At 42.4% G+C, this 13,481-nt stretch overlaps 1 protein-coding gene across 5 annotated transcripts in view; it reads left to right on the top strand.

Annotated features, from left to right (window-relative positions):
- The window catches only part of dgkh (diacylglycerol kinase, eta), a 54,000-nt gene that overhangs the window by 23,549 nt on the left and 16,970 nt on the right, over positions 1-13,481 (top strand). For all 5 annotated transcript variants that reach the window (XM_044366127.1, XM_044366126.1, XM_044366129.1 and 2 more), the window contains exons 5-16: positions 417-521; positions 2,432-2,564; positions 5,592-5,698; positions 6,223-6,348; positions 7,335-7,437; positions 9,465-9,627; positions 9,765-9,873; positions 10,216-10,437; positions 10,648-10,739; positions 11,216-11,315; positions 11,456-11,759; positions 12,045-12,176. In XM_044366127.1, coding sequence (XP_044222062.1) covers positions 417-521; positions 2,432-2,564; positions 5,592-5,698; positions 6,223-6,348; positions 7,335-7,437; positions 9,465-9,627; positions 9,765-9,873; positions 10,216-10,437; positions 10,648-10,739; positions 11,216-11,315; positions 11,456-11,759; positions 12,045-12,176 — 1,696 coding nt within the window. The remainder of the gene's footprint in view (positions 1-416; positions 522-2,431; positions 2,565-5,591; positions 5,699-6,222; positions 6,349-7,334; positions 7,438-9,464; positions 9,628-9,764; positions 9,874-10,215; positions 10,438-10,647; positions 10,740-11,215; positions 11,316-11,455; positions 11,760-12,044; positions 12,177-13,481) is intronic.

The raw sequence follows: 13,481 nt of genomic DNA, 5'->3' as shown, positions 1-13,481 counted from the left end.
TCTTAGCCTTTACTGAGGCGCTTCGCCTGTCAGCACATATCTGCCTCAAAGCAGCATGAAAAGCTAAGAGCGAGAGAAAGAGAGGGTTGAGAGGGAAACAAATGGTGGAGTGAAGGAAAAGACTAACTGAAGAAGGTGTTAGGGGATGAGTGAGTGAGAGTTAATGAGAGAGAGAGAGAGAGAGAGAGAGAGAGAGAGAGAGAGAGAGAGAGGAAGAGAGAGGGAGGGGGCTTCTCATCATTTCTCTTCCTTAAAGACAGAGCCGATTGCTCTCTCCTCTCAGTGGCACCGCAGGCTGAGGAGGAAAGCACTGGAAACCTTCATCTCTCACTCTCTCTGTCTCTCTCTCTCTCTCTCTAGCTACAGTATCTGTCTCACTCTCTCACCCGTGCACATATCCCTCACTCTCCCTACAGGTGATCACTCCGTTCCGTAGGCTCATCCTCTGTGCCGAGAACAGGAAAGAGATGGAGGACTGGATCAGTTCGCTTAAGTCCGTCCAGTCCAGAGAGCATTACGAGGTAAGAGCCCTTTTGCAAATTAAAAGATAGACAGATCCATGCAAGTTTGTGTGTGTGTGTGTGTGTGTGTGTGTGTGTATGTGTGTGTGTGTGTGTGTTTATATGTGTGGAGAGCATAACCAGACAGAGATGGAGAGTGATAAGAGATAGTGCAGCAGGAACAATAGATCTATGATTAGGCGTATCCTTTTTTGAAAACAGAAATGTTGCTTTTTTCTCCCAAATAGTCCTACAAGAGGATGTTCTTATACAGTGATAGTGTAGCATAGTTACAAAAGGTTTCACTAGCAGTGTACCTAGTGTTGTGGTGAGACCAGATGGGTGTGTATAGTGGAAATAAGATTTGCATGTTGTGTAGCATGATGTACAATAATAGAAGCCATTAACTTCAGATTCAGAGCTCCAGAGCACCAGCACACAGGCACAAGCACGCATGGATGCACAAATACAGTCACAGGTGCTCGACTCTACAGTCAGAGATACACACACAGTCGAGAAGACATGCACACAGTTTAAACACAACTCACACTCATGCTGACTGTCATAAAGCATGTTTGATTTAGTTTGATTTTGGCGACTCTAATGACTCACTAGATAACAACAGGGAGCGATGGTGTCCGCTGTCCAGTCAGTTACCACAACACCCTTTTGATTCTTGTCTTTGTTCTTCTGGAATCTGGAAAACATTTATGGCGATGACAATATATGTGCAACTGTGACATTTTTTTTTACACAAAATAGACCCGTAAATGTTTAGAATATTCCACGAAAGATGTGAGAAGAGTCTAAATCTGGGCTATGTGTTGACAGTGACAGGTTGTGGCGAGCGCAGGGAGAAGGGGAGTGCAGGAGGAAAGCAGTACTGCATGTTAATAGCTTTGATTTGGGAGGGAAATCTTATATAAGACCCCATCCCTCACCCCCTTACTGCACTGCAATGCAGTAGCACCCCCAGAGCTCACTCACCACAGGATACACACATATGTACACGTGAATGCGCACACAACCCTGCCAAGATGTCAGTACAACAGCATTTAATTACTGTGCTCTGTTATGTATCACGCTAAGAATCTGAGTGTTTATAAGCACCTGTTACAAGTCTACTTATGAAACACGAGCTGTATCCAGGGCTGCGCCAACTACTGCAGACGCAACGCCCACACTTGTACAGTACACTACTCACATTAGCTTGCACTCCACGGTGGCTCTCCATACACTTATGTGTATAGAAGCATCCAATTTTCTTGACCAGGTGTCACTTTTGTAAAGTCGTGGAGCAGCAGAGTCACACTAATGACTGGTGGAGCTAGTGGAGGGTTTCCCCTGTGGAGTCCTGCTGTATTCTTTGCTTATGTCAGGCAGTTTCCCAGGTAGTGTCATCATGAGAAACAGAATGAGATTTATTATTAAGTAAGTTTTCACATACAAGGAATTTGTCTTGGTGTAAAAGTGATAAAGTGATAAAAATACAACTACCACAAAAGACAGGTGGTATAAATATATAAACAAAATTTCATGATAAAGAATAAGTTAAAAAAAAAGTTTTATGTGAAGAGAGCTGTAGATTAGAGCAAGAAGGTGAATTATTCTTATTATAAGGGAGAACTTATACACAAGGAATGAATGAACTGAGACTGAAAATGTGTTGATTTGTGTCTGCTGCTAGAAACAGGTAGACATGTGCTGCATGTTCTGTTTTTATCTTTCATGACGTTAAACTGAGTAAAGACTTGAGAGAAACAACAGCCATTAAGAGTAATATGCAGTAATTAGTATCATTTGTAATAAAACCTACAGTAGATACGACACTGTATACTTTGTTATCATTATGATGATGTAGTGCACTGTGCTTGCCTTTCTGTGACTGTCATCCCAGTGCTGCCAACCTGTTTTAACCTCTCCTTTGCCAGACGGCACAGTTTAATGTGGAACATTTCTCAGGGATGCACAACTGGTACGCCTGCTCCCATGCACGGCCCACCTTTTGCAACGTCTGTAAAGATAGCTTGTCTGGGGTCACGTCTCACGGCCTCTCCTGTGAAGGTAAGTACACACAGACACAAGCGTGACATATGCTTACTGTCAGTATACACACACTTTTTTTCTTACATAACACCCTTTAATCTGTGGCCTTTTAAAGCAGCCCATACTCATTTCTACATCTCATTACCGGTATGCAGATGAACTTCCTACTCTCAGTATACTGTAGCATTGCAACAAATCATTTACAACCCTGTTAATCGACATATCTATAGTTCCTTCAGTGAGGTATATGACTATGTTGTGTAAGGACCTGTGAGTCGCTGAAGTGAGAAAACTCTTTGTTCGAATGTCCAAGTGGAGCAGGTTGGATATGCTGGAGCCAGCATGAGTCTTTGAAATGTGAAATATGTTGTTTATGTCATACTGACTCAAGTTCTCTCCATTCACCCATCATGAAAGAAATTGTTCGTGTGAATGACACCACATCATCCTCACCCCATCTGTGAAGGAACAGTGAAGTGGGGTGTTAAGGGGAAGGGGCCATGGGAGGTTGACACTATTTTTTGCTTTCCTTTAGCTTGTGTGAAGTGTCAGCGACAGATAGCAGGTCTTAATGAGCACCATCTGCATATCGTCCCGTTCTAATTTGTGAGTGTGAGCGTACGTACTGTATGTGTGCGCACGTCTTAGCCCACGTGTGTGGATACGTGTGTGCTAGTTTAGCTGTGTGTGTGTGTGTGTGTGTGTGTCTGTGTGAGGGCAGTAAGAGCCTCTCCACTCAGTGCTCATTATCCACTACAATGAGGCCCTCTCATATCCAGATCAGAAAGCAAAAGAAAGAGCCATAGAGAGATGCAGAGAGAGAGAGAAAAGACCAACTCATTAGAGCAGCATCTAACTCCTCTGATCTAAATCAACTTATTCCCATCCACACACACACACACACACACACACACACACACACACACACACACACACATACACACACACACACACTTTTAACCAATAGGAAATGCAATTGAGGTCGCAGAGCTTCATCAAAACATGGGAGTCAGAGTTTACAGTGGACACAAGGTAGTTAATTGAGCTCCGTATTGGTTTCATAGCCGTTCACTCGCACTTTCTTTTCAACGTAGATTAATTTTTTTCACTGTTAATAATTTAGCACTCGGATTAAGTTATAGATCCACATTGAGCACAGAAGTTGTTCAATCTCATAGGAACTGATAGATGACTACAGGCAAATGACAGACAGTGAGAAGGGGAGGATCACCCATGAGAGTCACAGAAACAGTAGGCTACGTGATAATGGTAGAAAGAGGGAGAGAAAGAAAGAGGAAGAAAAAAGAAAAACAGAAAACAGAAGACAGGAAGTGAGTGTCTATTAAACGTCGAGAGCAGGCAGCCAAACAGTTTCACTGCAATCAGCTCAGCTTAAATTTCCCTTCGATTTCCTGCGCAGGACAGTCGGTGGGGATTGATTTGTGCTACCTAGCCACAAACACACACACACACACACACACACACACACACACAAACTCCTCTGCCTTTCTGTCTCTATTTCATGAAACACATACACACAATGTTTTGTTCCAGTCTGGTTTGTGAATGCTCAGGGTATGGTCTGGCCATTAACAGGCAGTGGTATCATGTCCTCTGTATTCTCTTAATGTTCTGCTAATGCTCTCTAACAGCATTTAGCGGTAGACTAGATTGAAACATCGATTGTTGCTCCCGGATATGACTTTGACTGAGTTTGTATATCTGTAGATTAATGACAAGATGTGTGTGTGTGTGTGTGTGTGTCAGTGTTGTGTATGAGCAAGGGTGGGGTGGCTGGAAGCAAAGTTCCCTGGAGTACAGACATTATTCATGAGTCTGCTAAGTGCTTTATCCCTAATGGAGAAGGCGAGAGCAATCTCTCTCTGCCTATACATCTTCATTGGAAATATTAATGCTACAGTGTATTTACATTTTACTTGTGCTTCTTATTCAGAGCAACCTACATCAAGTACATTAAAGTCGAATGTGTAACTGCTTCTCCTGGAGCGCACACTCCTCGACAAGATACAGCATTAAAGTTTTAAAAGTCACTTCAACTGAGGTTCAGCAGGAGCCTTTTCTTGTCTTTGTTTAAGAGAAATATTAATTGCTACTTTAGCCATTTGTCAGTTAGTTAGACGTTCAAGCTTAACACAAGGACTGGAAGGGAAACAGCTTGCACCACTAAAGCTCACTAATGTTGTATCTCATTTCTTTAACCTGTACAAAAACTGAACAAATGACAATAACAAGAGGTGCCATATGTATTTTTTTTTTTTTATACCTTTGGACACAACCAGGCCAGATGTTTCCCTCTGCTCCCATTTTTTATGCTAGCTCACCGTCTCCTGCTCCAGTTCCATATTTTAACGACAGATATGAGAGGGGTATTGTGTCATATTATCAGACAGTACAGCAGGTATCTTGTAACATAGAGCCGGATCAACCAGTCCTGTGTGGTGCTCAGGTCTTTCTTAGCCTGACTTCCTGCTGCTGCTGGATTGAGATAAATAGATTGAGACTTGTGATGTGGAGCTTAGTCCTCACGCCTTCCTTTTATCTGTCAGATACATAAGTGCAGAACAGGCTTAGGGAGGTTAGTAATTACACCTACTGACATCTCATTAGGGCTTGATTCATTAGAACACTGTACTTTGCGGGGTGTGTCTGTTTCTGAATCATGCATCAGTGTCCAGTGTGGAAAAAAAATCTATAGAAATGACATTTTGCATTTCGAGCACGGTTAGCCTGAGAACTTCTAACATGGACCTCTTAATTACCCCTATTATTATTGTTTCTGTTATTTCTGTCCCTCATACAATTAAGATTTTATTTATTTTAAAATGAAACACTATTCTGTTCAGTTCAAAAGAAAATAGAACAAGTTCATAACCATTTACTGTAATATGATTAATGTTCTATTCTCATCATTCTTCAGCTGTATCCGTCTAATGCAGCACTAAAATGTGAAGCTGCTGAGTGCGGCTGTAAAAGGTTGGAAAACATTGTCAGACTGACAGATGTGTGTCTGTTTGTGTTTTTCAGTGTGCAAATTCAAAGCCCACAAACGCTGCGCTGTCAGAGCCACTAACAACTGTAAATGGACGACCCTGGCTTCCATAGGGAAAGATATTATTGAAGATGAGGATGGGGTAAGTTTGTGTGTGTGAAATAATTCAGTTGTTTATTTATTCTTCTGGAAATAACTTCTTTATTAAAAGGCATTCATGTGTGTCAGAGTTTCCCCCCACTGTTACACATTATGTCACTATGCCTTTAGGAACTGCTGACTAGTGTAAGAACTTTGTTAGTCTTGTTTTCTTGTTTGTTACCTTTGATGGTTAAAATTATGTTTTCAAGGCTTTTCCTCAAGCAAAGAAACAGGAAATACTGAATCACAATACTTGTATTGTTTGCCCAAAACAAAAGGCTTGTTTTAATTAAAGATATTGAATATTGATACAGAACTGCAGCCACCAGCTGCTGAATCCCGTTGTGTTTAAGCGTGTGTGCTTCGACATGGCTTTTTCATACGCATGGATTTATCAGCGGAGAAAGGGGAGAAATTTGGAACCAGTGGGAATAGAGAAAATTATTCCCATTAGACATTACAGATAAAAGTAGATAGCTCAAAGTGTTTCCCATTTCTTGAACTTTGCGTGTGTGGAACCTACAGATTGCTATGCCTCACCAGTGGTTGGAAGGAAACCTGCCTGTCAGTGCCAAGTGTGCCGTGTGTGATAAGACATGTGGCAGCGTACTGAGACTGCAGGACTGGCGCTGCCTCTGGTGCAAAGCTATGGTGAGACATCTGTCACATACGCATAAAACGTAATGAAAATGCTTAATTTGCCCCTTGTGAAATTACATTGGCATTTAAACATGATGAAAATTATACAAGCAGCTGATGATTTGAATCAGGACATTTAAACAACAAAAAGCATAATCTCAGCATTGAATGCAGCCTGATCATCTTTTATTTTAACATGACTGAACTGTGTTTTTTTTTTGCAATTACACAGTTAACATAAACACATGCTGGTTATATGTTCCTGACGGATTGATCTTAACTGAGGGAAGGACCAGAATGCTGTGGTAGTGTTTTCACTTAGCCAAGATCCATCCATCCATTTATTTTTGCTACTTATTGAGACACTTCTTCCAGCTCTGACTCTGGGAGAAAGTAATCTAGACTACCTTTCTAGCCTACTACCACCATGAACCAGACCCTGATAATCAGCAAAAAATGGGTGTATGGTACTGGAACAATCCTTCACCTGCATACTTTCTGTCAGCGTCCTTCCATATTTCCTATTGACTAATTGATCCCAATGGATGACCTAAAAACTCAACTCACTCAATTGCACATGACTATTGTATTTTGTATTGTTTTGGGCCATATTTTATGGTGTTTATATGTGGAAATGTGTGCATATGAGTACAGTATGTGTTTGGATGTATAGATTTTATGCCATTTTATATTTGCAATATCAATATCATTAAACCTTTTTTAAAATTTTATTTAATTTTTTTACTTTACTCACAGAGATAATGTACATTTACCAACATTACTGTAAATGTGCCAATGTTAGGCAATAGTTGAATTATCCATGTATTATCCAAGTAACAATGAAGCAGACCTGTATAAGGCATCGTCCGCTCCTTTTAAATCACCATATTTGAGGGGGATTTTTGGTCATTGCTGTTGTACATCTATATGAGAGAAATAATAACAAAGTCTTGAATGTTGCATAAATGTTTCCATCATATTTGCTGTCGTTCTTCTAGGTGCACACAGCCTGTATGGACCTGTACCCTCGCAAGTGTCCTCTTGGTCAGTGCAAAGTCTCCATCATTCCCCCTACGGCGCTCAACAGCATCGACTCAGACGGTAGGCACCACACACACACACACGCACACACACACACACACACACGCACACACACCTATGCAATCATGCTGACTCACTCAAAGGGTCAAAGGTTGATGCCAGACAGCACCTATGAGCAATCATTACATTTCAGAGGTAAATAAATGAGATTTCATCCCATTTGGTCGGCTGATGTCTTCTCGCTGAACTTTGATCTTCTACTCTGTCACATGGAAGGATGGTGGCAGGGAAGAGGAGCGTGATGATTCACTCTGGTGTGATCAACATCCATTCAGGCACACAATAATTCACACCCACACACACCCACACACACACACACACACACACACCTTTTCTCACTACCCACTTGACTTGGATGTGCTAGAAATGGAAAGACAACATTAATATTTCCCCGTCAAGTAATTGTTCTCAGCATCAAATCCATGCTTTCTTATTAGCTTCCTGCTTGTCATAACTGGTATTAGACAGAGGGACAGGGCACTGGCATGTGTTCCAAGAAACTGCCTGTTTCTTGTATAGCGAGATGGATAAAAATAGCCATATCTGACATGTCTACACACACCTTTATGAGTGCTTAAAATAGATCTGTGAAAAGAATTTGTGTGAGAAGAATTATGATAAGATGCCTCCCAACTTGCAGTGAAAATAGACACACTTACTCAACATGAAAGAACACAAGCAGACAGACATCACACAAGAAGAGCTCTGCAGATGGCTGCAAAGCACCTTGAGGCTCCCTTCAGGCTCTGTGTACAACAAGAGGAGGGCAATAATGTGCGTGTGTGTATGTGTGTTGTCTGTGTGTCTTTGTTCATATACGACGACTCTGTCTCTGTATTTAAGTCTGTCTCTACACATGTGTGTATGTGCGTGCGCCAGAGCCCACATTAAACCCATTCTAGATGGAAATCAGCACCTGCAAGACAGACTCAGATAAGCATGTGTGATTGGATTACTGTTGCCGAACTCAGCCTCACACACACACACACACACACACACACAGAGTACACACACAGACCACTGAGTCTGTATAAAGCTGGCATCGACTAATTGGTAGATGGATAAAAGAGAGGCAGAGAGGCGGAGGTTGGGGAATCCAGATGAAAGGAAGGAGGATGAGACAAGAGCAAACAAAAAAAAGGAAGATGGGCAAATGGAAAAAGGAGATACATTCTTTGTCTTTCTATCCGTCCTTCACTCTCTCTGCATCTCCTCACGTGCCAGGATACCGTCTGCCCAAATGCAGGCTGGGAAGAGGGGGAGTTTGGTTGTAATTGGCTGGGGGGCAGACTGTAGCACGTGCTGGAGCGTCGTGACTCCCCCCTTCCCTCCCTTTCTCTCTCCTTTTCTTCCTCTCAATCCATCCTTCACAGACAAGATGAGGAGAGAGGGAAAAAATCAAAGAGGGTAGAAAGAGAGATTAGAGAGCAAGAAGGAAGATGTGAAGAAGGATGCAAAGGGGAAAAGGAAAAGAGGGAGTGCCATGAGTAGATAGCAGTGTCACGCACTCAAGCTAATATGCACGAAGCTGTCAACACAGTGGGGGTGTACAGATTATGCTGTAAGCACTGAAACCTCTTGCTGCGTTACCTCCCCACCGATTAGTGTATATGTGCACGCATGTGTGTGTGTGTTTGTGTGTGTGTTGGCGCTCTATTACCAAGCATGTGCCATGTATTATTACGCTCAGTCTCACACACGCACTGAGACTTTGATGAGGTTGTTAAACGATGACAGAGTTGTTCCACGCCAGCCGCTGCTGCTCTAGTTTGAGCTGTACCCCGGTTACTGGTTGTAGAGCGTTAAAGGGTTAGTTCACCCAAAACAGACAATTTTTTTTTTTTTTTCTATGTACCTTTAATGATATCCAGCTGTGCAGGTTGTTTGCTTTTATTCACTGTGAATTACACTGCGGGAGACTTTTGCTGCCACTCCAATAAAATGTAGCTGTATAGAATTATGTTTACAGGGCTCAAAGCATTAAACACGTGTTTCCTTTCTCCTTTTCTTTTTCCATTTCTCTTCAGGCTTCTGGAAGGCCACTTGTCCCCCATCATGTGCCAGCCCCCTCCTGGTCTTTGTCAACTCCAAAAGTGGAGACAACCAGGGTGTGAAATTCCTACGACGCTTCAAGCAGCTCCTCAACCCAGCTCAAGTCTTCGACCTGGTCAACGGCGGGCCGCACCTTGGGTGAGGAAAACAAATTCAAACAAATTCTGATGTGTACTGGCGCAATCATACACATAAAACATAAAATAAATATATGCATGCACTGCGCTTCATGAGCCGACAGAATAACCAAATAAGTGTGTGTGTGTCTTTGTCAGTTTGCGCCTGTTTCAGAAGTTCGACAACTTCCGGATTTTGGTGTGTGGAGGTGATGGCAGTGTGGGCTGGGTCCTCTCAGAGATTGACAAGCTCAATCTACACAAACAGGTAATACACAGCACTGTGGGTACATTGTGATGGCAACAACAATGGCAGTGCACATCACTTTTACTTAATCCTGTTTTAGAAATACATTACTGTCAGAAACATATTATCCACATTAGTCTGTACATTCAAATGCAGAAATTGCTAGAAGAGATTAAGTCGATAAAAATGATGTGTCTTTGGTCAGCGTGCCATTTCAGCTCTTTGCCTTTGCTCCTGGCCAGCTTGCATAAAGACACGCACACATTATGCACACACAGGCAGGCAGACAGGCACAGACTTCATTCAGAATGCAGCAGGCATGTATACCTTGATGCCAAATAAAACCCTTTGCATGTGTTGCAGTGCCAGCTGGGTGTTTTGCCCTTGGGCACGGGCAACGATCTGGCACGGGTGCTGGGCTGGGGCCCGTCATGTGACGACGACACCCAGCTGCCTCAGATCCTGGAGAAGCTGGAGAGAGCCAGCACCAAGATGCTGGACCGCTGGAGCATCATGACCTACGAGATTAAGATCCCACCCAAACACAGCTGCCCCACCACGCCTGAGGGAGCCGACGACTGCCAGGTACTCACAAGAGCTGACAGATATTCACATGCATCAGTAGACACCACTGAACCCAGCAGGGTTTCCAGACAGACAGATGAGAGTGGGCGGTAGTTTCTCAATATTTCAAGTACTAATGAGAGAGATGGGAGAAGAGTTACTTGTTCATGTATTATTTTCTTGGTACCAACAAACAGTCATGCAAACTCGTTTTCTATGTTTTCTTTCCAGTTTCACATTTCAGCTTATGAAGATTCAGTAGCCGCTCACCTCACAAAGATCCTCAACTCTGAGAAGCACTCTGTGGTCATCTCCTCTGCCAAGTGAGTGACTCTAATGTAGCAGCAAGAGCACAAATAGCAGACAAAAAAATGAATCTGTTATTTTGAACATGTCTGTGGTTTTACTGGGGATATTGCAGATGTGTACAACAGTACATTTCAGTAACTCAATGAAAGTATACAGAATGCACCTGCTTATAATGACATATTGGTGTACTAAAATGACATGATGTATTGTAGAGCACAAGCTTATTATAAGGAGCACAGCTCTGAATGGTGAAATGGTGCAAAATTTATTTTTTTGGCCTTTTTCAAAGCATACTGTAAGATACTGTATGTTATCAAGTTTATTTTTAACATTAAATAATGATATAGTAAGTAAAAATGAAAAATTTGAAAAGACAGCCCAAAACAGTAAAATCGGAATGGTCTCTACAGATCAGTGCTGTGGTTCATCTCATGTTTTCATTGTTAAACATTATATTTTGATACACAATTTCTTTCTTCCTGTTTCTTAGGATCTTGTGCGAAACAGTGAAGGATTTTGTTGCCAAAGTGGGGAAAGCCTATGAAAAAAGCACAGAGAACGTCGACGAGTGTGACACTATGTCTCTCAAAGTAAGCCACGAGAACAAAGCCTTTAACATTCATCAGCCTGCGCTGAAAGGCGACTCCGCATATATTGAATTTCTACAAGTTCGCTGCCACAGCACTACATCTAGCCTTTGTTTGTGTCTCTTCTCCTCTGTGCCCACCAGTGTGCCATCCTAAATGAGAAACTGGACTCCCTCCTCCAGACCCTCAACACAGAGTGCCAGGCTCTACCTCTGCTTCCCCACTCTACTCCCCCTATTGTAGAGGAGGAGCAGGAGGAGGAGGAGGAGGAGGAAGAGGCCAGCGAAGAGAGCCTAACGGAGCTGAAGGAGAAGCTGGAGGAGGAGGAGACGGAGAAAGGAGGAGGTGGCTCCCCACACCAGCTGTTCAGAAGCAGGGAGCAGCTGATGCTCCGGGCCAACAGTCTGAAGAAAGCTGTGCGGCAGATTATAGAACAGGCTGAGAGAGGTACATACACACTGCGCTATTATGCAGGATAAACCAGTTTACCTAAGTTTGTATGTGTTATTTATTGTATACATCATAGTAATAGTATAAAACTGAACTATTCAAATTATATGAGGAGTGGTATCATGATGAAAAATGCAGAAATCAGTCCTTTTATAAATGCCCTAAGCCCTTATTTATCAATTCATCACTATTTATGAGATGCAACACACAGAAAGAGAAACTGGTAGACTATACTGTAGCATCCTGTATTGTCTTCATCGCTCCTGTGTTTCCTCTATTCAGTGGTGGATGAGCAGAACACCAATACAGAGGAGACGGACCTGCCATCTCCCCTGGAGTTCAGGAAGGACAGCGAGGAGGAGAACAGAGACAGTGAGAAGGATGAGGACACCAGGGAACTGGAAGCAGTCTCATGTGAGTTTAACACTGTGTGGTCTGGTCCCCTTCAAAATCGGTGACCTGCTTGAAAACCTTTTACCTTCTTGGCCCTGACTCATTTACGTCATGGGCCATTTCCAAAACACTTAACCTGTCCAGCCTTGCCTGTTTGATCTCCGAGTCTTCCACTTTGCCAGCTGGCATTGTTGTCAGTGGCTGTTACACCATCCACTTAAGAGTAATTTTGTTTAATTAGAGGTTGAGAAAAAGATCTCTAGAATCTGACTATGCCTCACCTAGTGGATGTGTTACAACACATTCCTTCCCTCTTTTCTCTGTTGAGAGAGAAAACATTGCAATTCACATAATTTATGCAAACATTAGGAAGATATAAAAACTAGTTGTGTTCTCCTTTTAATGGTAAATAAAAGAATAATGTTGAAGAATAATGTTCATTATTATCATTATATGTTGAGGATAAAGTTGTAAAAACTTAAAGACTTTTCAAAGGAATGGATGCCAATAGGAAATCACACAGGATTTAAATGTTGCCACCTTGTGGATATTGAATTCCCTGCACCACAGTGAACCAGACTCATAGCTAATGGAAAAAAAAGTGCTGCTGACGCAAATCATGTTTCCTGTCATAAATAAACTCAAGGATTAGTGCTAAAAGTGCATGGAGAAGCCTGTTCTCCTGTGATATTCTACCTCCTGCACCAGGCTAAGCTGTTTATCTCTCTATCTTCAGTCTCCATTGAAGTCTGCAGCAATGGAGAACTCCTTTAATAATAAATTATGGTGCCTGTCGAAACTGGTGGCAGGGCCACTATAAAGTCTGTGTCTGTGTTTATATGTGTCTGAATGCGTGTTATGTGTGCAGCCTTTTATATGTGGAAGCACATGCATGTTGTGTGTGTAAATGTCTGGTGTGCCTCTGTGTGAGTGTGTGTGCGTCTGTGTATTGGCCACAGGATGTGTTATTGTCTTAGGGGCAGAAGTTCTTCCTGTTTATCATGGGGCTGCTTCCTTCCTTCCACACATTTTCCAGCCATTGGAAGACTAGGAGGTATCAGTCAAACCCTCTGCCTTGTATCCTCTCCTTGTTTCCTCTGATTGCCTCCTTACTCCTTCCTGACCTGGACACAAATCAAAAAACACATTGAGTAAGTAGGGGATGTGAACAGAAGGGATTGTTATCAGTGGTTTGGTCCAAATTGGTCTTTTAAATAAATGTCAGCTTCCCAGTCTGCCCATCTCGCCTGTGTTTGTTTCCTCATAGATGATTTACATGATGTCAGTGTGAGCAAAGTTGTTATGGTCACTCCCCCTGGGTGTGAA

The sequence above is a fragment of the Thunnus albacares genome, chromosome 11 (genome assembly GCF_914725855.1).
Source record: "Thunnus albacares chromosome 11, fThuAlb1.1, whole genome shotgun sequence".
Lineage (NCBI taxonomy): Eukaryota > Metazoa > Chordata > Actinopteri > Scombriformes > Scombridae > Thunnus > Thunnus albacares.
Note: the sequence above shows the minus strand (reverse complement) of the source record. Positions and strands in the feature narration are given on the sequence as shown.